The sequence below is a fragment of the Urocitellus parryii genome, unplaced genomic scaffold, assembly GCF_045843805.1.
Source record: "Urocitellus parryii isolate mUroPar1 unplaced genomic scaffold, mUroPar1.hap1 Scaffold_35, whole genome shotgun sequence".
NCBI classification, from domain to species: domain Eukaryota; kingdom Metazoa; phylum Chordata; class Mammalia; order Rodentia; family Sciuridae; genus Urocitellus; species Urocitellus parryii.
The window spans coordinates 2,252,907-2,275,548 of NW_027553167.1; the positions used below are offsets into that span (position 1 = coordinate 2,252,907).

Consider the following 22,642-nt stretch of genomic DNA (forward strand, 5'->3'; position numbering starts at 1 on the left):
CTGAGCTGGATTGCAAGCTCATTTGGAGCTCAGACAGTGCCTCCTCTAGAGGTCTCTGTACCCTGAGTCTTTAGGGAGAAGCCGGATTCCCAGGGGTCAGTGCGCAGTGAATTCTGGGTGCTCAGTAAATATCCATTCCACAGTGTCACGATGGGACATGGTGATCTGCTCTGAAACAGCATTTCCCATGCCCCTCAGACCAAGCCCCCCATAGAATACGCAGAGCAGCTCTGTCCTGCTGACTCTCCGGGGCTCTTGGCAGGTTGGAAGTTGCTTCTTGTGAACAGCAGAGGAGAGAAGTTTTCCTAATGAGGCTGTTGCCCACTCATTCATTCAATAAACATTTATTTATGCGGTACTTATTCTCTGCCAGGCTGTGTGGGAAGCAATGAGACTGGAGTGGTAATTGAGAGAGTCAATATCTCCGTGCTTAAAGAGCAAATGATAGATTGGGAGAGACAGACATAAGCTAGAAATTTCATTTAACTAACACTATGAAACGCTTGTTATAGGTCAGGCTGTGTTCCAAGTATTTTATCATTATTAACACATCAAACCCTTGTCATAACCCTTGGAGGCAGGCACTAATTTAATGTACATTTTACAGATGGGGAAATGAGACAGCACAGAGAGGTTAAGTGACTCATTCAGGGTCACACAGGTTTCGAAGTGGTGAAGCTAGAATTGGATCTCAAACCTCTTAAATACAGGGGAATAAATTAGAAAGTGGGAGGACCATGGGCTATAGGGACCTACAGCAGGAACAACTAACATGGTTTCTTTGAGGGCTGCTGTGGGTAGAGGGCACGGTTCTCATGGCACTTGTGGTCCGTGGGTGCCCGTCTCTTCCCCTTCTAGTTCTCTCCTAGCAATTGGGAAAGAGACCACGGACACCTACTTTCAGCCCTACCTTCCCAGGGTCTGCAGCATCCAGGCGGACAGTTAGCATCTCCCAGCTCATCAGCAAGCCCTGGTACTAGCCTTGCAGCCCTGGGTCTGGGGCCAGGCCTCTGGGTTCTTGGCAGCCAAAGCCTGTCTTTCTCTTCAGCCCGATGGCTGCTGGGAAATGAAGCCTGCTTTCCCGCTGGCTGTCTGGGATCTGCTTTCCTGCCTCCTCTCCAGCTCTGCTCCTGGGCTGCAACCTGTCCTGCCTCACCCTGCCCCCACCTGGGCTTCCCGAGCTCCCAGGGTGGACCCACCGAATCTGGCCCGGTCTTCTTTTGAGGAGATCTCTCATCATTAGCTCCATCAGCTCGAGTCCTGGCTGAAGAGATCCATCCCCACTGGTTTCAAGGAAGAGACTGTATTGATGGGTGGCTTGAGAAATGTGGACGGGGTTTTCAGAACAAATGAGGCAGGTAGGCAACCCGGTGGCAGCAGGGACAAGGGGAGAAATCACCCTCATAGAACCTAGGGGGCTGGAACCCTGGAGGAAGAGCCACCTGGCAGGAGCTGTGGTCCTGAGAGGTGAGGCCACTGACCACCAACCAACCAACCAAACAAACAAACAAACCAAAACAACAAAAGTGGGGGGTTTCTAAAACAGAATGGAGTTGAGGAACAATGCTCCAACCTGTCTCTCCTCCCAGGTGACAATGATGTCCATCAGTCACCCTGGAACAGAGAAAGCAGAGGGATCTTGGGGTGGAGAGGAGATGGGAGGGAGAAGAAAGCAGGTCAGCCTTTTCTGAGGTTCCCTTTTGGTAGCCCGTTCCCACAGGAATGTAAGATGCATGAGAATCTTTTTTTTTTTTTTTTGCTGAAGTTTATTTTAAATTTTAATTTATTTAAAAAACATTTTTTTAAATTAAAAAAATTAAAATGATTTTAATTGACACATTTAAATTGTATATCTCTATGGGCTACAAAGTGATTCTCTGCTATACATACACAATGTGGCATGATTAAGTCAAGTGCGTTGACCTCCTCACCACCCATACTTATTATTTTTTTGTGGAGAAACATTTGAAATTTATTTTCAGTGATTCTGAGGAATATGATATGTTAGCATCAATATCATCACTGTACTGTACAATACATCTCTGAAGTTTATTCTTCTAACTGAATTCGTATCCTTTGACCAGCATCTTCCTGATACATCCTCACTCCCCAGCACTTGGTAACCACTATGCTACTTTCTGAGTTCCACTTTTTTAGGTTCCACATGTGAGTGAGATCCTGTGGTATTTGTCTTCCTGTGTTATTTCACTCAACATAATGGCCTCCAGTTCCATCTGTATTGCTGTAAATGACAGGGTTTTCCTCTCCTTTAAAGGGCTGAATGATACTCCATGATGCATATGCATTATGTATATGTATTATCCATTCATCTGTTGCTGGGTATTTAGATGGATTCTGTATCTTTTCTATTGTAAATAGAGCTGTGAGAACCTGGGCAGGTGTCTGTTTGACATATTGATTGCAAATTCAGAATGGAGCTTTTTTTTTTTTTTTTTTCCTTTTTTTAAACTGATCTTTGTGTCTCTCGAGCACCTTGAACAGTGTCTGGCACTTAGTATATTCTCAACAAATACCTCCATCTCCACCACCCCCAACTCTTTTGGACTGAACAGTACCATAGAATGGCAATTTCAAAATCTTTCCTGGAGGTAAACTCTGGTAACCCATGCAGAAGCCTCTGATCCCATGGCTGGGGTACCATGGAGGGGGATTCAGGCTATATTCTCTCCATGTGGAGGATGGACCTCATACTTCAGGTAACTTGTCCCATTAGGTGTGAAATGGGAGACAGGACAGAACCTGTGGGTGACAGTCTTGTTTGAGCCATGAAGTTTCATGTTTCTTTCTGCTCTTGACCTCTCTCCTCAGGTGGCTCCATGCTAATCTCAGCAGTCTGCTGCTTCTTCCTGTTTTTTGGCAATAGTGAGTCTGCAATGATTGGCTGGCAATGCCTGTTTTGCGGGACCAGCATTGCGGCCTGGAATGCTCTGGATGTGATTACAGTGGAGCTGTATCCCACCAACCAGAGGTCAGTCCTTCCTGGGATTTCCTTTGGACTTGTTGGACTTCTTTAGCTAGAAGTTCACCTGCCCACTAAATCTTGCAAAGTGCCTGGCTATCTTGGTCTTTCTTGTGCTCCATGCACCAAATATATTCTAGGTTATTGAGTTTCTCTGCATAGGGGTTGGCAAGGCCCTGAAGTGGGCAGTCTGTGGCTCCATAGGATGGGGTGGGTGGTCAAAAGGTAAAAGACAAGATCTAGCTACATCTAGGCAGAGGATTAATATTGAACAATTAGCAAAACCTGTGTCATGCAATCCTCAAGGGAGGTGAGAACAAGCCTGCCCACAGGAGATAAAGGGAAAAGGTGAACTAGAAAACCAAGGGTGGGCGTGGGGCTGGGGAGTGAAATAAAGGTGGGGATGAAGGATGAAGTTCCAGGGCATTTGCAGAGAATATGTTAGAGAAGCCCAGGGTTTACTTTTATTTTGTACAAGCCACATGGGAAAAGGCCTAGTTTAAAGGCACAGGGTCAAGGCCATTACTTGGTAGTTGTTTCTCCACGTGGAGGGGGAATTGTGAATTTTAAGGTGAAGATAAGTGGCCCTGTGGCTAAAAAAGAATGTGAAGGAGTGTGGAAGGTGGGTAAATGGATTTCTAAAAACAAAACCAACCAACCAAACAAACAAAACAAAAAAAAACCTTAATAATATTCCCCAAATTAGTGACAGAGAAGATGGGATTTGGGTAGCTACACTAAGTCCCCCCCTCCAAAAAAGAAGAAGAAGAAGAAAAAAATTGATCGTTATTTGAATGGGATGTAATTTTATTTCTAGGAGACTGAAGAGAAACAACTAGAAACAAGAAAGTAATACTGGTCTGGTGGTCAGCAATAAAACTACTTTAATGGCTTACAGGTTTTAAAATGTATCAAAACAAGTTAAAAATGTAACTGAAGCTGAGTGTGGTGGCTCACCTGTAATCTCAGCAAGTTGGGAGACTAAGGCAGGAGGGTGGCAAGTTCAAGGCCAGTAAGAACCTCAGCAACTTAGTGAGACCATCTCAATAAATAAATAAATAAGGGCTGGGGATATAACTCAGTGGTTAAAGTACTGGGGTTTATAATCCCCAGTACCAAATAAATAAATAAATAAATAAATAAATAAATAAAAAGGAATTGAAGTCCATTTGTAATAAAACACCTAGAAATCAATTTGAAACACTCATAGGAATAAAACTATAATAACCGTAAAACTTACAAAGAGGTAAAAGGAGACTTAAATAAATGTCAAGATATAACTCATTATGTATAAGATGATTTAATCTCATGAAAATGTCAAATTTTATTTAGTTTTTCTCTAACTTATGAGAGTATTTCAGAATTCAATGAGATTTATTTCCTCTGGGATCTTGAAAAAAATATTCTGAATTTTATTTAGAAAAGCACATGTGAAAATAAATATACAGGAAAATGCTGAAAACAAAAATACTGGGATTAGGTGCTAGTGATTATAAAGGTAAAGAGTTTTTCAATTATAGACAAATATAAAAAGGAATTGTGAGTACAAAAATATAACCACATTCTTAAATTCTGGTATAAAAATATTTTACTTCAGTTGGGGAGCAATGGTGTTGGGAACATTGTGTCTGTGTATAGATGAGGTCATGGCAGGATAAATGGTGAATCATAGTTATCATTTGGAAGTGTGATTGAGGGACAGTAACTAGGATTAGGTGATAAACTCCAAAACTTCATGGCTTTCCAAGGAGGTAGGCATTTCATTTTTTTCTTTTGTAGAAAACTACAGCAGGCAGTTTAGGCTCTTTCTATGTTGTTCTTCCTTGTCTAGACTTAATTGTGGTCTATGATGAGACCATCTATGTTTTAGGAAGTAGGACAGAAGGAAACAAGACAAAGAAGAAAGCAGAAAGCCTGATCACGAGCTTTCTTAAGGAAGTGTCTTAGTAGGTACCATTTGTATTTACAACCCATTGGCTAGAACTAAGTCACATGACTACAGTCAGCACCAAGGGATTCTGGGAAATGTAGTCTTACATTTGAAGAACTATATGGAGGGACAACTAGCAGTCTGCCACAAGGAGGTGTTACTTAGGGGGAACATTACACTTTCTGTTTTGCATATGTCTTTATTATTTTTGCAACAAGCAAGTACTAACTATAAGTATTTTAAGAACAGATATATTTGAAAAGAGAAGGAAAAAAACTTGAAGGCAATAATTCAAAACATTAATCATTGTGATTGCCTTAAATATCCTCGTATCTTTATATTCTGTATTTCCAAATTTGATTAATTGAGAATGTGCTAATTTTATATTTAGGAAAAAACTGCCCCCACCACCCCCCCCCACTCAAGAAAAAGAACCCTGTTTCATTTATCTAAAAAGGTGCAGAATTTCAGAATTCTTTCCTTTCCTTTTCTTTTGCAGGGCAACAGCCTTTGGCATCCTCAATGGACTATGCAGATTTGGCGCCATCCTGGGAAACACCATCTTTGCTTCTTTTGTTGGGATAACCAAAGTGGTCCCAATCCTTCTGGCTGCTGCTTCTCTGGTTGGGGGTGGCCTGATTGCCCTTCGACTGCCAGAGACTCGAGAACAGGTCCTGATGTGAACAACCTATGGGGAAAGGAGAGATCAAAAGAATCTTGTCCAGGACACTAAAATGCAGCCACATCTCCTACCTGTCATTGTCCACAGGACACCTTGGATAGCGCAGGAGAAGTTGATTTTGAGATCCCTAGTTTAGGACCCACTTCGGTTGTCAATATGTTTGTTACTCAGGTGACTGATTTGGGGTGCCCTGAGCCACTCTTAGGATCCCAGAGCTGTGTACTTGGCCTCAGGTTTCCCCAGCCCAAGGTAGAGGGAGGACCCTTCAGTGAGTACATACCTAAGCAAAGACTGCATTTCCCTAAGCGAGGTGCAAGAACTTATTTGCATTTCAAAATGAATTTGAGGTTGAGAAACATAAAGCTTCCAGGAGATCAATGACCTAATGAATTAACTTGCCTAGAAGTTAGGGAGATCACATATTTTTACATTCAAAGATATCACCGAACGAACATATTTTCCATTTGAAAATTGGCACAATAGCATTGAAGATACTCTGATATACAAAACCAAATATTTAAGCACTATCTATAGAGATCAGCTTTGCTAAGCGTCCTCAGCTTTCCATGATGACTAGGTGATACATTTAAGAATGACATTTATTGCTGTTTTGCTATTTGAAGAAACTTAACAGGGTGAGTATTCTGTAAACTAAGTTTGTATATAACTGTCTTTGGGTTTATTTGCAAATATTGCCAGCATTTTAGCCATATTTTGGGAGAACTTGGTGTTTGAGGTCCCAGGAAATTGGGTGCAATCAAATAAAATGCAAGCACAATTTCTTATAGCCATTTAACCTGCTGTTCAGAGGATGCACTTAGCAAATTAAGTGCGGTTTCATTTAGTCCAGGCACTTTTCTTCCTGTGGGTAGAGAGGTTACATTTCTCTTCTACACAGATGACCTGTGAAGCTGAAGCTTACCATCTTCAGTACTGGTCTTTGATTTGGCTTTTCAACCAGAAACAACATAAGATGTTTTCCTTGGCCTCTGGCACTTTCTTTATAGGCAAGAATCAAATAACATGGGGAGTTCAGGGATAAGGAAACATAGCCACAGTTCTCCCAAGTGTGAACTCTTTCTGTTTGCTTAGCAGTAAAACAGGATCCATATTTGTTACAATGATCAGGTCCCATGAGACATACTTCATGTTCTGGTTTGAGGCTTTTGAAACACAGGCCACTAGCCTGGCAGTCAGGGAATACAGTGGAGTCCCATGTATTTTCCTTCAGTGCTCTAAGACGAAATTCCAGTTTGGGACATAAGAAGAGAGTGGGTGAGGTGAGGAGGACCAACCTGTCTGGCAAAGGTCAGCAATAGACTGAAGACCTGCCTCCAAGAAAAAGGAATAATTTTGTTTTAATAGTCAGAATTGCCTAGCAGCAAAAGCGGCAGTGAGCCCCATAGGGAGTTCCTACCACTGAAGGTGAATGTGCCCAGGCTGGGTGAGTGGCAATCTGCAAGAACTAGTTCTCTGATTTGCTGCAAAGGGCTTCACTTTGCCTATCAGAAAGCTCCAAAAATTAATACAGAATGATAATGGTGTTGAATGTTTCTTCCAAAAATGCTTACATCCTTCCCTAGCTTCAGGTCATATTTCTCAAATTCTCTCCATTAACAGGTCAACAGGGGGAAGGAGTAAATTTTATGACACCTTTCCACCTTCAATTTGAGATCAGTTTTAATGGTTAAAATGTTTACTCTGCTTCTCGTATCCCCACCTCTTTATTTATTCCACCTTTGTGTGTGTGTGTCGGGGTAAGGAAGACCAAGTCTGATTTGACATCCCAAACCCCCCAACTGTACATATATATCTGTAAATATACCATCATGTATTAACATTTCTCTCAGTGTTTTATAGGAGTTAACTAACGTAATGCTAAGTCGATAATGACAGACTCTATGTAATATAGCTGTAATATACTTTCCGTATTCTTGTGATATGAAATACAGTGGCTAGCATCATAAAAGAGAATTGCATAGATCCAGGATTACCACATCCCTTGTAACATTGTTCTTCAATGGATAGTACAATTGAATGAGCAGCAACCACTTAAGAAATGTACAAGACAGAGCTTGCTTTTCTAGTGAAGATGGCTCTTGTAAATTTAAATTATGATTAACTTTTGAGTGCAGGGTGGCTGCAATAATTCATGGGTTAACTCCAGTTGGTTTCCTGGACTCAACTTCAGAATTATCTTGATGGCTCCTTAAACCAACTACCTAACCAACCAAGTGTGACTCCCATTCCATTCATCATGTGGGCATTGGTGAAGGCTTTCCCCCTGGAGAGTTTGCCTGGCACTGGGACCTGGCCACTTCTCACAAGCTGTCAGTACTGCTGAGATTAATGTGTCTTTAAAAATAGTCTCCGTGGCAGGACCTTGGGGGATAATGCACAGCTTTCCTGACCATCCATTTCTTTTTCATTTTGTGTTTTACCCTGAGAAACTCCTGACGGCATCCACGGAGGGGCAGAGGGACGATGTGTTCTTTCATTGAGCAAATCCCTTCATGGTTCGTGATGCATTTAATGATGCCCAGTTTGGGAGTAGTTTCTTTCAACAGTCTCAACTGTATTGTGACATCTCCTGATGTTGATTTTTGATCTTTTGTTTTATTAAACATAATTAGTGAAAGAGGTGTGCCTATATGTGAAGTTTGTAGCGTCTTACCTTGAGGTCATGTAATAAATAACTCCACTCCCAGAGTTCCCTAGTATATGTTACTTCATGAAAAAAAATAATAAAAATAACTAATAAAATCTTTAAGAACTGGGGTTAGAGATTGTTTCCAGGCACTAAGGTCTTTTCTGTACTCCTAAATTAGCTGAATCATTTTCTTATTTGTGCACAGGGTACTTGAGAGGTGAAATGGAGACACTGTGGCCACATGTGATGTGGGCTAGTAGTGGGCTACAAGGTCCTATGCTGCTGCTTGCTTAGTTTCTGAACTAATCCCCCCAGTCACCGATGTCTCACTATAGAGCCTCCCACAGTGTTTTGATAGTGAGACCATGTGACCAACACTTACCTGAGACCATTGTTGACTATCCACTGGGCTGTTTAAGGTAGAAGATGTGAAGGATCAGTGTAAACATGAAAAGGTTAGTATTTATCCATCTTCTTAGCCATTCCTTCCTTCTTTCACTCACTCATTCACTCTCTCTGCAAATACTCCTGTGCCCATCTCTTGCTATGGCCTGAGGTTAGGGTAAAAACGCTGGTCACAATTCCTGCCCTCTGATTTATTCTACTTACAGTGAGCAGGCACGATGGGTATTAAATATGTCTTAACACAAAGTGCAGGGACCTTATAGCTGGCAGGATGCACCTCTTGGTTGCAAGGGGATTCCTACTGCCCTGCCAGACAGCTGTGGGCTTCTGAATCTGGTTCCTCTCCAGGCACTTTTCCTGAAGGAATGTGCCAGTTTCTTATCTTGATAAGGGAAGGTAAGGGAAATAGTGCATTTGTTCATTTCCTATTGATTTAATCAGGTTTTATGGAATGGATTTTGCAGAAAATTTTGTCAGGGAAGAAAGAAGAGAGGCCAGGAATGCATGCAGGACATTGGAGGTGAGTCTTCCAGTAACCCTGGGAAGGCGTTCCTACCTGCACATCTGTTTTTTCTAGACAGAATTTGTACTGAGATAAGACTGATGTAATAGTTGGGATTTGTAAGAATTAACTCAAAATTAATTAATTAACTGAAAACCCCAATAAGCTAATTTATAGTAAGTTTATAATAAGTTAGTTTGTTTCTCTCATGTGAATGGAACTTGGAAAAAAGGCTGTTATGGTTGCCCTGTGAGCTTATCGTTGGGAATACACTCATTTTACCTTCAGACTTTTTGATCTTTCATTGAGGCAGCCTCATGGGCTGGGACGGCTGTTGAAGTAACAGTCTTCACACCCACAATTCAAGCAGGAAGCAGAAGGCAGGGCAAGGAACCAAGGGGCGACACCCCTCAGCTGAGCCAGTCTGTATGAAAACTGCTCTCCACATGCATATCCTTGACCTCCCTTTGTTGAAGAGAAGGCAAGGAAATGTGATACTTACTGGGAACGTGGACAACACATCTCTGCATTGAGGATCTTGGTACTATAAAAGAGAAAGGATGGATGAACAAATGCTGAAATATTGCATACATCAGAATCACCTGGCAGGGTTTCAAACCAGAGACACTGATTCAGTAAATCTGGGGTGGGGGTCTGAGAATTTGAATTTTTAACCATCTCCCGGGTGGGATGGACGAGTTCAGCTTACATCCACATCTTGAGTAGCGCTGACAACCTGCCAAGAGGTGATACTGATTTGTTGGTTAAGTTTCATTGTCTTGATAACTTAATGTCAGCCCAACCAGAAACTCACAAAAACTAGCAGCCTGTGAAAAACGATAACCATCTTATGAGAGTTTGAAGACTATCAGCTAGTGGCAGGACATGAGTACATACACTGGAAGTGTCAGGGACAATATTTCCTTCCCTAGAGACTACTTGGTTTCTCTCAGGCCTTGTCCTTATGGGCCCATGTCTGCCTGAAGGGCTCTAATTATTGCTAGACTAAGCAGAGGGTGTGAGCCCTTCCACCTGGGTGCAGAGATCTCTGTTTTGGCTATATCTACCTCGTAGTGAGTTTCAGAGACAAATATATTTGTGGCCACTATGTTTATAGATTTTTGTAGATAAATATGCTTGTGGCATGTTGTAATTCACTGGGCCTTATAATGGGACTCTTTGATCCTAATAGTTTTTCCCCTATCTGAGGAAGCACAGGGCGACTGAGGCATGGCTAGGGGTGAGCCTGACCCTTGCTTGGAAGTGTTTCTTGAATAGCATTCTCCTTTAGAGAAAGGCAGAGTGGGACAAATTCTTCCACGTGTACCTTGTTCTACACAGATTTACAGAATGGCTTCCGTAGGGCCTGCACCGTGCTAGAAACCTAAGTGGATTTCCCCCTGTCCAAAACATTGTGCTACTGTGTCTCTCTCTCTGTCATGTTTAGTCACAGCCCTAAGAGCCGTTGAGAAATCAATCACCTAGAGCCTTGGCATTTGAGGCATACTGAAAGCCCATTTTGTTTAATTTGCAGAGGCGTGGCGGAGAATTCATGTGCATGACTTTTGGTGGCAGCACAAGATTCCCAAAGCATTGAAGATGAAATGAACCAGACTAGAGCTAGCCACAGTGGAAAAATGAAAGTTGTTAGGAGCCGGCACTATTTAGAGGTTGGGTGGGGGATTTGTTTAGCAGGTCCTTCCCACACCTTCTGGAAGGTTCAGTTCCTAAGTGGAGAACAAGGACTCACTGTCATGTCACCTTGAAACACACATTTAGTTAGTTGTCCATTTGCCTTTCATCCTACAGGCTTAAAATGTATTAAAATTTCAGAGACCATAAAGATGGGTTTTCAGAGCTGCCCTCTGCTAAAGGTTGCCTCATTTGATAATCACTGGTAGGGAGTTTTATTAAATCACAGTTACTGTCACTCAGGAGAGCGAGCCATTGAGGACCCTGAGCTTCACCTCTTACAAATAAAATAGAGCCTCAGTAATTCACCTTTCTCCAAATCGGCATTAGTGATGATTTCAGTAGAGTCTGAACAACAACAAAAAGAGGCTATAGAAAGATCTTCCCATCTCACCACAGAAGAAAAGAGGTAGTGAGGTATTGTGGATGTTAAGTGGCTTGACTTAGCCACTCCACAGTGTATACCTACAGTCACGTGCAGCTTCAGGACGGAGGCACATTCTGAGAGAGGTGTAGTTAGGCAGTTTCATGGTTGTGCAGACATCATGGGGTATATTTATACAAGCTAAAATGGCTAGGGTGATATAATTATATTGGAGCCACCATGTTACATGTGGCCCATTTTTTATGAAGTGAATTACTGTACACCAAAACATCATGTTGTGTATCACAAGTATATGCAATTTTGACTTTTCAATTAATAAATAAATAAAATCAATTTCCAGGAAAATTAGATTTTCAACTATATCACAAATGAATTGCTTAAAAATATGGAGAAAAACAGCTAGTAGAGCCAGTAAGCACTTGATGAACCAGTTATGACTATCTATTGAAGAATTTCCCCCCAAGAATTACCAAAACAATTCTATAGACCCCTCCAAATACCCAAAGTGATAAAAGTATACTTCTTTAAATGTATTTTGTGATTACATTTACCAGTAGCACAGGTACTAATGGTTTTAAGAAGGATACTTTTCAGAAACCTGTGTTTACATAATTTACAGTGGAAATAGCAACCTTATTATGAGTTCAAAATGTGCAAAAATTTTGATAGCACATTCCTAAGCTGTGATAAATAAGCTAGAAAAGAGAGTCATTTTAGAGGTAGCCCTGAATATATAGATGCTCATCCGGTAAGCTTAATAAATGATTTTGAAAGGAAGCACATTTTAAAATTACATTCTATGGAAGTATATGAAGGTATTTATGACATAAAAAATAGAAATAAAGGCATAACTTATTCTCTCTCTGTGGGTCTCTCAAATCATTATTATTTTTAACATATAAGCCAGTTTGGACTATTTTTACCTAAGATGTAAAAGATATCTTAAATAAGTTCAAAATATTTACTGAGTAGTTCAATGCAAATTGTCAATTTTGCTATATTTCAAAGGAGTAAAATATCAAAATGGCCAATACATGCATTTCAGCCTTCAGGAATGAAGGTATGTGAGGTTATTATTTTGCATGAGATTGTGTTCCACCTTTTTGGTCCATCTGAATCCTGAAGGCCCTGGCCCTATCAGATGAAGAGAGCAACCATATCTTCTATTGTTATTTCTCTGTTCATTATGTGATGGGTAACATAAATAAAACAGATTGAGGTATTAGAAGGTTTTTTTTTAAGTTTATATAGTTTTTAAAAAGTCTATCCACAGTAATTCCTGTTTGTGAATCTTTTTTTCCCTCTTTTCTATTTCAAAGTAATAGCCTAAACTTGGAAAGTTCAAATTAATCTTTGGGCTCTCATAAGCAAATTTGGAAGATTAACAGGTTTCATTCTTTGTGGTAGGAGGTGGTCCTAGAGATGTGCCATTTTGGGAAGAGAAAAAAAAATGCCCAGATATGGGTGACTGTCTAAGTCTGTTTTACATTGCTATAACAGATTGCCTAATATCAGGTAATATATAAACAAAAGAGGGTTCGGTGGCTGAAAAGTTCAAACAGCATGGTATAGGTATCTAGTGAGGGACCCTTGATTGTACCACAACATGGCGGATAGGAACATAGGGTGGAAGCACATGTGAGAGAAGTCACATAGTGACTTGGCAGGGAAAAACCCTATCCAAACCATAGCAGTGACTATTCTTGGGTATCCCTGAGTGTCTGGCCAGTGTTTTTGAATCATCTGTTTAGCAACTGCTACAAAAGCAACCATCTTTTTCCTCCTTCAAGTAGGTGGGACATTACCTCCAGCCTGTCATTACCTTTCATTACCTTGGTAAGCTGTTAAGTACCAGTGTCCACTACAGAAATTTACTCCTGTGGATATTGCCTTTGAACTAAGGCAACAGTGGTGCCTGGTGTCTACAAGTCTCTACGGGTGTCCAGGTATCTGGAGGTATATGGACCTGTGAAGTCGGAAGAGAATAATTTGTAGGTACAGAAGGCATGTGACACACTTGCTGTCATTGAGAGGTGCTGACTCACAGCCAGCTGAGGACGGAGAAGTTTCTTTGGAAGTCTGCCATCTTCCTGTAAAGCACCTTCAGGTTGACATGATTAAAACTGTCAGTTTTACTTTAGTCTGTGTCATGCTTACTTATCAGACCTGTGATTTCCATGGCCAGGAGGGGGACACAGAGCCTCATGCTATGGGTCATGATGAAGTCTGCAAGTGACGGGCAAAGGGACCCATTAACCAGTTCACAATGATGTGACAGCTAACTGGACAGTTTTTACCATAAGTTCATCTAGAGCTCTTCACATTGCTCTATAAATATGCCACATGCTGTGAATGCAGCTAGGGAATTCTGAAGCGGATGCTGTAGGTGCAACCAGAAGCATGCTTGATTTCTCATCATGTTTTTTAATGCTCTGGATTCCCTCTCCCTTTGATTGTCTCTGCAAAGTAGAAATGTTCCTATGATCTACACTTTTTTGTTCTTTGCTATGATAAAGTAGTAGACATATTTGATTTGGTAATGGACAAATACATTTTTCATCTTGAGTAATTGTGATCCACAGATTATCAAACACTTACTGAAAACTCACTTATCATACATAACAAGGACTATGATGAAGACGTTTAAAGCCTATCGCCTTTAGTTCTTAATATAAACAATGATGTAAGTGCTATTTTCCTCTCTTTAGAAATGGAGAAACTGAAACATAGATAAAGTAACTAACCAAAGAACAAATAGCTGTTAAGAGAGGTGAGACCATTATGCTCATCACCAGGCGTAGAGTAGGGTAATAAAACCCCACTGACCTTATCCCATAGAAGCCTGAGCATAGGTTGGTCATTAGCTGCAGATGCTTCTGTGCCTCCAGGCCAGTATCAGATGCCATCTGTAGTGTAGGGTACTCTACAAGATTGTGAGCTGATGTGACAGTCCTATGCATTTTCCTAGGCATTGTGACTAACACAGTGCTTGGCACCTAGGCATCAGTAAATGAGGAGGGGGGCAGGTGAATGAGCACACTGGGTGAATGCAGAAGAAAAATAAAAACATCAATTTTCGAAATGACGGATTCAACTGGATTGCTTCAAAGTCTTAGCTAACACATTGCAGCTGTAGCTTTGGGCAAGGATCTCAAATCTCCTGTTTTGCTGAGCTTTAAAACTTTAGTGAATGGTGGAGAGGTTTGGGGTGGCTCAGAGGAGGGCCTTGTTCTGAGGAGTTGGTGTTAGTCATCAGGGGGCTGAGGGTGGTATCCTTTGCTAACTGGCTAGGAAGCCTTTCAGTATTTTAACAAATATGGCTGTTTCAGTGTGCATTAGCTGAACGGGCAACTTGGGAGCCTGGAGTCAACCCCAGGGCAGTTTCCTCCTCTAGTACTACCACAGCTGCTGAGAAAAAACTGTGAAGCTGGATTTAGATTGTAAAGCATGCTTATTGCTTTGTTCCTGTACCAACACTAGAGGGCAGTAGATACCTTGAGAATGCAAAACGGGTGCCTGCTCTGAGGTTGGTTGGCCCAGTCTCTCAGTCTCTGCTCAGTGGAAGGGTTCAGCTTTTCTAATACGCCTAGGATTTCCCCCTCTGCTCTTTAGGATGTATTCAAATGTGAAAGTGGTTCCAGAAGACATTTGATGGAGGACCTGGTGTTTCCTTTAGGTACATAATAGGCTCAGGTCTGAAATCGAGACCATCCTTTTGACTTTGGGTGATGGTGGGGAGACTGTAGATTCAGCAATCATTTATTAGACATAACTGTATGAAAATATCCAGAACCATCTTTCTTTTAACCCAGGTTTATTTAACCAATCCTTCACCATTCCTTCACCTGGGTTAGGGCTAATGTTGCTGATTAATTTCCAACTACCTCTGGATGTGCCTGGGAGTATGTGAGGACAATGTAGTGTAATCAAGGATGTGGACATGGAGGTGGTTTGTGTATTCATAAGGCATCTGCTCAAATACCTCTTCTGCATGTGGGAAGAGGCTCCTGGCATTAACTATATTAAACACCAGCAGCCACTGAAGAGCTGAGCTCACTCAAGCGGATCTTTTCAACACACCTGATTCATGCAAAGGCAATTGTGTACCCAGCTTACTTTTGAAGCCTTCTGCTGCTTGGCTGTACCCCTAACTTGTGTGATGTAAAGGAAGGCTTTGGGATCTTGGGTTGGTTGCTTAATTTCCATTTCCTCATCTTTAGGAAAGAAAAAGGCAGACAAAGTAGCTGCAGAGTCCCTCCAGGGTTTGACCATCTACAGTGAGAACAATATCCACTTGGGAATGCAAATGAAGCAAAATGCAGAAACAGAATTTCCTGTGTGAGTCTTGGTAGGATACAAGAAGGAGATTGCATGCAATATTAGCTGTATTTCATTGTGAGACGCTTGGCAGGATATAATTTGCTTATTGCCCATGAGTAGCTTTTGCAGAGGGAGTAATAGGTGATCTTTAAGTGTAGCGTGCAGAGAAATGTGGGCTTAGGTCTAAACATCCTCAGAGAAAATGGAGTTTAGTTTTGTATTAAGATCTTGGCTGAGATACCAACGAGGTAGTGATGAAAAACTGCATTTAGCTAATCAGTGAAGACTGAAAGAAGGCAATCAGAAAGAACAGGAAATAGCCTGGAGAGAGAGAGAGAGAGAGAGAGAGAGAGAGAGAGAGAGAGAGAGAGAGAGAGAGAGATATTGGAATTGATTTGTAGTTAGAATGTCAGAAAGTCCAAGGTTCAAATCCTGGCAAGTGAGGGACCCGTCTGAGACTCTTTTTCCATCTGATGGTCATAAATATTAGTTGCCTCTTCCTCTTTGTTGTGCTTTGAGTCTGTGAAGAGAGAAGGCACTTCATGTTTTATTCTCCCTAGAGTCAAACAAGTGAAAAGGACACTAGACAGTGTAGTGGAAGAGTGGAAGAGTCAGGATATGTTAAGTCTGGTCAGAAGAAGCCATGCCATTTCCAGAATGTTCCATAGCTAAAGATGAGCATGCAGTGAAAGGAGCTCAGAAAAGACACATGGGAGAGGGAACTGTAAATTATCTGGGTGAGTCTTAGTGTGTTCTCTGAAATGGACCTTCTGGAGAGCATTCTTGTAGAATTCTTTTCTGGCGGGTGAAAAACAGATCAAATAAGCGCCCAGTATCTGGAGAAAGAAGGGTGGGAAAGACAGATTCATGGCAGAGATCAATCAGTTGCTGGGCCACTGTGTGAGAGGCAGCCACAGGCAGGCTGAGGACGGTGAGGCAGTGGTCTTGACCACAGTGAGAGTGGAGAAAGGCCACTTCCCACAGCTGTGTGTGTCTGGGGGGCACTGATATTGATGTGGGGTTCAAAGAGGCAGAAGACTATGGGGGAAAGCATTTATATGTAAACATGTGGCATCCCTTGTAGACTTCCAGAAATAACCCACAAAACTCTGAATGGGATCAGAAATTCTATACAGTTGCTTCCCAACTTACGATGGTTTGATTTACAATAGTTCAACTTATGATGGTCTAACTTACAATTTTTGGACTTTATGATGGTGCCAAAGCAACACCTGTTCACAAGTAACCCTACTTTGAAGTTTGAATTCTGATCTTTTCCCAGGCGGATAAGTGGTATGATCACTCTCTTGTGATGCTGGGTGTTGGCAGCAAGCCGCAGCTCCTGGTCAGCCATGATGTTCAGGAGGTTAGGCTTATTAAATTCATTTTTCACTTAGGATATTTTTATCCTGAATAATCCCCTAAGAAACACAGCGATGACTGTAAATGTGGCCCAGTTTATAGGAGACCCAGAAATGCACAAGAAACAGTCATAGGCCTAAAGCATGTAAAGAGTGATTGAAGGAAACTGGTGTTTCTTTCATGGAAAAGAGATGTAGGGAGCCTGAGTGAAGTTGAGCAGAGATTAGATAGTACTCACCATCTCGAAGTCAAGGTTTCATTGAATCTGAATGTTACATCCGACACACGAAGAGAATTGTTTAGACTCTCACCTCCATGGTTTGGTCATTATGTATTTACTTCAGGTTGCCTTATATTAAAGAACTTCAATTTCATAATTTTCTTACAAGAATTTCAGCGAGCAAGAATCATAGATGGTCGGCAATTTACATAATCTTGCTTAAAAAATCAATAATACATCTGCATCAAATTCTCAAATCTAATTTACACTGCATATAGGATTTCCCTCAGGGAAGTGAAGCCTAAAGGAAAGATGAAGAAAAGAGAGGGGGGAGGTGGAGAGGGAGACCGACTTAAGTGGCAAAGACAGAAGAAGGCAGAAGGTGAAAGAGTCAGAACTTCCAACAAGGCTACACCAGGAGGGGATGGCGCGTGGTGCCTGCAAAGGCAAGAAAGAGGTCACCCTGAGACATTCTAGGTGTAGGGGACTGTTTGGTGATTCTGATTCCTTCAGAGGAACTTGGGGCAGCACCACGCATTACAGTAGGTCAGAGGGAGACAGAATGTCTGAGGAGGCAGAGTTTCAGATGGAAGTAAATCAAACGGTTATAGTTTGGATTTGGAATTATCCACTCCCACAAAGCTCACGGTTTGGTTCATAGGTGGGGCTTTTAGGAAAATATCAGATGATGAGATCTGTAACCTCATCAGTGGATTAATCCACTTGATGGATTAATCATTTGAATGGACTACTGGGTGGGAACTATAGGTAGGTGGGGCATGACTGGAGGAAGTGGGTCACTGGGGGTTGAGTCTTTGGGGGCTATATCTTGTCCCTGGATCCTTGCTCTTGCTGCTTTATGGCTGCCATGAGCTGAGCAGCTTTCAAGTTCCACACTCTTCTGCCACTCTGTCCCATCTCACCTCAGGCCCAGAGCAATAGAGTCAGCCAACCATGGATTGAGATTTTTGAAATCCTGAGTCCAAAATAAATGTTTCCTCTTCTAAGTTTTTCTTGCCAGGTATTTTGGTTACAGCGACAAAAAGCTGACTAACACACATGCACAGAGCAATGGTTGGAGAAGATTCTGCAGAAGGAAATGGGAAATTGCATTGCTGGTCAGAACTGGACAGTCAGATCCTAACTACTCCCTATGTAAGAAATGACCAAGGATTCCAGGACAGTGTCTACCCACATGGGGTCCCGATGCATAGCTACTGTTCTTTGGGTGTAGTGGATGCCTCCTAGGTATCACCTCAACTCTGCTCGTATTTCAAGTCCACCTGCACTTCAGTGGCTGCTGCTGTGGCAACCAATTCACACAGGCTTTGACAAGCTCCTTCAGCGTGGACCCCTTGCTTCCTGCCTTGGGTGTTGGTGAACCACAGCACGGTACACCCAGAGGATTGCTCAGCCCTCAAACATGTGAAATGGATGGGAGTTTAAAACCCAGACCAACGGAAGACAAGAGCCCATGGATACACACCTTCTTCTTTCTTACCTGGGCAGGTGTTTCAGAGCACACTTCATGACTTCTCAGGCGATTCTATGCAGGGCAGTGACCCCAGAGTGAGGGCCGGTTGGTAATGCATGTGCATTCTGGAGCTGGTTTTTCTTCCTAGTCTCCATGTCCTCTATATTTCTGGTTCCTAGAATCACCCTCCCTAAGAAATCATACTAACATAAACTTTCATCTTGATCTTTACTCTGAGTAAGGCAGACTAGAAAAACAATAGACTAAAACTGAAGAGAGGTGGGACTTGCCTCCCTGGAGGGCATCTCAAACTCACCGCATCACTGTAGGGAGCACACGGTGAGCAAATAGCACAAGCGGCTGGGCACCGTGTGTTCCCCATCTTTTGCTTTGCTTTGGAGGGTGGTAAATGCTCAGGGCAGGAATCTCCCTCATGAAGGACACTCCTTTTTGAGGAGTTCTGTGCTCTCAGAGGTCATTTGATATAAAATGCAGGCTTTGAGATTTAAAGTCCCTCACACTCCTGCACACCAAAGATTTCCTGCTTCGAGAGCATTAAGACAAGGTTTGTAGATCTGCCCACTGACTTGGTCTGCTGTCCCTGAATGTGGAGCTGTGTGCTAATGTTCCCCTGAAACCGGTCTCTTGGGAACTGGCCACCTCAACCCAGGTGTGACTGAACATGGCACACACAAGGGAATTCTTACCTCCTGTCTTTGAGGTTCAGTTTTTGGTCAAATAAAAGGGACCAGGATTGTAGAATGCAGGTCTTTGCTTTCAGGAAATTCAATTACTGTGTTGGAAGCACTAATTACCTGCCTTAAGAACCAACATTATTAGCCAAGAATCATTATTACTGCAAAGAAAGTGAAAACAATCAGGAAGGAGCACCACTTTTAAAACACCTTCAGTTTCTGCTTTCCCTTTAGCACAGGGAAACACACGAATTCCCCACTCTCTATTAAGAAGGAAGTCCTCAACCACAAGCAATCTGCCATCAAATCCCATTTGTGTTTTTTACCTTTGGTGTGAATAGTAATTAGACACAGTGACAAAAACACAATATGTGGAGGTTCATACAACTTTGTATTTGTTATTTTAAGCTTATTTTCAGGATAGAAACGATGATTACAGTTTGAGTTGTGAGTGAATGTGTGTGTGTGTGTGTGTGTGTGTGTGTGTGTGTATGTGTAGCATAGTGAGGCTTTGGGGTTACCATGACTACGCTACAAAACTCCCCAGTTACTTGAACAGTGTGTAAGGCTAAAATAGGGGTGGGGGGGTTGGAAAATCATGCAAATGAAATCAGAGGGGGTTACACATTCCCAAATTGGAAAACTGATTTCCTTAAATACCTCTACCATCTGGGCACATTCTCTTTTAAGATTTTGTACTCCAGATGCATTTTTTTTTTGGTCCAACAAAGCAGAGTTATGTTTAGTAAAACCAGATTAAAGGAGCCACAACTTAATGAAACAGTTCTAATGAAAACTGGGCCCCCCTGGCTCTACAGGATGACATTTGATTGAGCTGGCATTGTTGGGGTCTCTGTGCCACATAAACAAAACCTCCCTCTAATGGGAGCTACCTGATGAATTGGGTTGGATGTGTGGGGCCGTGGGGAGATTCTCATCCTTCTTCCTTCTGAGACCTGCACCTGTCATCTCTCTCCCAGGTCTCAGGGCCCTCAAGCTCCCCAAAGCTTTGCAGACAGAGAACAGAGGAAGGAAGATGAGGATGAAGGGTCCCCATGGCCACTCTGGTTCTTTTACACTTTCCTTTCTCCTTCAGCACAGACTTAGCCCTGAGATATCTAATGGAGGAGAGAAAGGAAGCAAATGAATTTTTTTCTTTCCTTCAGGCTACAAAATCCAAACAATTTCTCATGTACATGTTATAGGGCTTTTGGTGAATTCACTGCCTTTCCCTCTTTCTCGATTGCTCCATCTTTCCCCCCTCAACCGAATCCCCTTCTTCCATTTTTAAAAACTTTTAATTGAAGTATAAATATATGCAGAAGAGTGTAGAATTACATGCATGAAGCTTAAAGACTTTCCATAAGGGGTCACCCTGGGGTCCCCAGAGCTCAGATCAAAATGGGATATTAGCACTTCTCCCTGGGGTCCCTCCCACTTCCAACCCCTTCCAGAGTAGGCACTCTGTTCGTCACAGACTTGCTCTATTTTTGAGCTTTATACATATGGAAGCCTACCATATGTTCTCCCTTTGGGTCTGGCTTCACATCCTTATCAGTATGTATGGCTATTGTTTGCTTATTCTCATTATTATACTGGATTAACTTGTCGGAGTTTACCTTGATTTGTTTATTGGGTGAACATACTTCACTTTATTTATCCATGCTACTGTTTGCTCTACCTAGCATCCTAATTCAGGACTGAAGGACAAATTCCCCTGCTCTTTTGGCCAAAGAGAGCTGGGCTTGTCCAGGGTTGCACACCTGTGCTGGGCAGACCATATCTAGAGCTAGTGATATATGGAAACATGAAGGCCCGGTTCCCTTGCCCCAACTTGAGACCACTCTGAAGAGCTATCCTAGTCTCAGGGCTCCTTGTAGGGTTGACTGAACTCTTGTGTGAACTGCACTGCAACTTCTCTCTGTCCAATACTTCTTCCCTCCTCCCCTATTGGTACAGTCCTTGAGGGCTCTCTTAATAAATGGCCTGTACTCTAGTGCTGCTTCCTGGGGAGCAGTGGGTTTTGGCTCATTTCTAACTTTTGCAAGTGGTGCACTATGAACATTCTGGTACAGGTCTTCTGGTGAATAAGCATAGGCATTTCCCTGGGGTACATATCAAAGAGAGGAATTGCTGGGTTTTAGAATTAGCATGCCTTCAGGTTTAACAGATATTGCCAAACACTCTTCCAAAGTGGTTGTATCAGTTGATGCTCTCACCAGCAATTCTAGTTGCTCCACATCCTTTCCAACACCTGGTCTTGCTTCTCTTTCATATGTTCACTACTTTAATAGGGATGTTATGATATTTCAATGGGATTTTAACTTGCATTTATATTTCAGCTCATATACATTGAGGCATCTCTCCTGAGCTATTAGGAAGACACTCTTTTTTCTTTTTTTAAGATTTATTTTCTTTTAGGACAACTTTAGAGTCAGAGCAAAATTGAGTGTAAGGTGTAGAGATTTTTCCCTATGCACCTTGCCCCCATATATGGGGGCAACAGCTTCCTCTGTTATCAACCTCCCCTACCAGAGTGGCACATCAATGAACCTACACTGATACATTATTATCACCCAAAGACCATAATTTGTCTTAAGGTTTGTTCTGGATATTGCACATTCTATGGGTTTGACAACTACATAATCTGTATACCTGCCATTATAATACCACACAGAGTATTTTCACTGCCCCAAGAATCCACTGTGCTTCATAATGATCACTTCCCCCTTTATCCAGGTTGGGCACAAGTTTTCTTGTGTACTATCAAGCTCCCAGTCAGGACTTTCCTTATATTGTCCCTATCTGCCTGTTAGGGTCCCAGACAACCCTTCTGCTCAGTCTGCACTGTGGGACAGGGCAGGTGGAGCATGCTGGGCTCATAATCACTCTTGCCCCAGCTTGTGAGGTGGTGGCTCCTTGTGACCTCAGTCTACTTCCCCCTGCTTCATCAAGCACTCTGTTTCTAGAGCAGAGATGCTTGTCATGCCCTCAACTCATGCTCCAGAGCTGTGTCCTGGAGATTTTGCCTGGGAGAGCAACAGGCCTTCCTTAAAATAGACAATTCCTAATCTCTCTCCAAAGCAACTGACTTCATTTGCAAAGGAATGTGAAGTTCAAACCTATGGATCCTCTCAAGTATAGTGGAGGTTGTGGTGAAAGGAAATTGATTCCTAAATCTCATGATGATATAGCCTACCCTGTTGAGCAGCTAGTTTGCAGAAGAGAACTGGGGAATGAGTAACAGATATTCTGAGCCCTCTGAGGTCAGAATGATCTCTAACATGAACCTCAGCAATTGTTTCCCCCCCCCCAAGGAATCACAGTTGGATTGGATTAGTTATA

General features: G+C 42.2%; 1 protein-coding gene across 3 annotated transcripts in view; it reads left to right on the forward strand.

Moving 5' to 3' along the window:
• Positions 1-5,593, forward strand: part of LOC144252005 (synaptic vesicle glycoprotein 2B-like) — a 60,999-nt gene extending 55,406 nt beyond the window's left edge. For all 3 annotated transcript variants that reach the window (XM_077794597.1, XM_077794598.1, XM_077794599.1), the window contains 2 exons: positions 2,830-2,989; positions 5,410-5,593. In XM_077794597.1, coding sequence (XP_077650723.1) covers positions 2,830-2,989; positions 5,410-5,593 — 344 coding nt within the window. The remainder of the gene's footprint in view (positions 1-2,829; positions 2,990-5,409) is intronic.
• Positions 5,594-22,642: the final 17,049 nt, after the last annotated feature.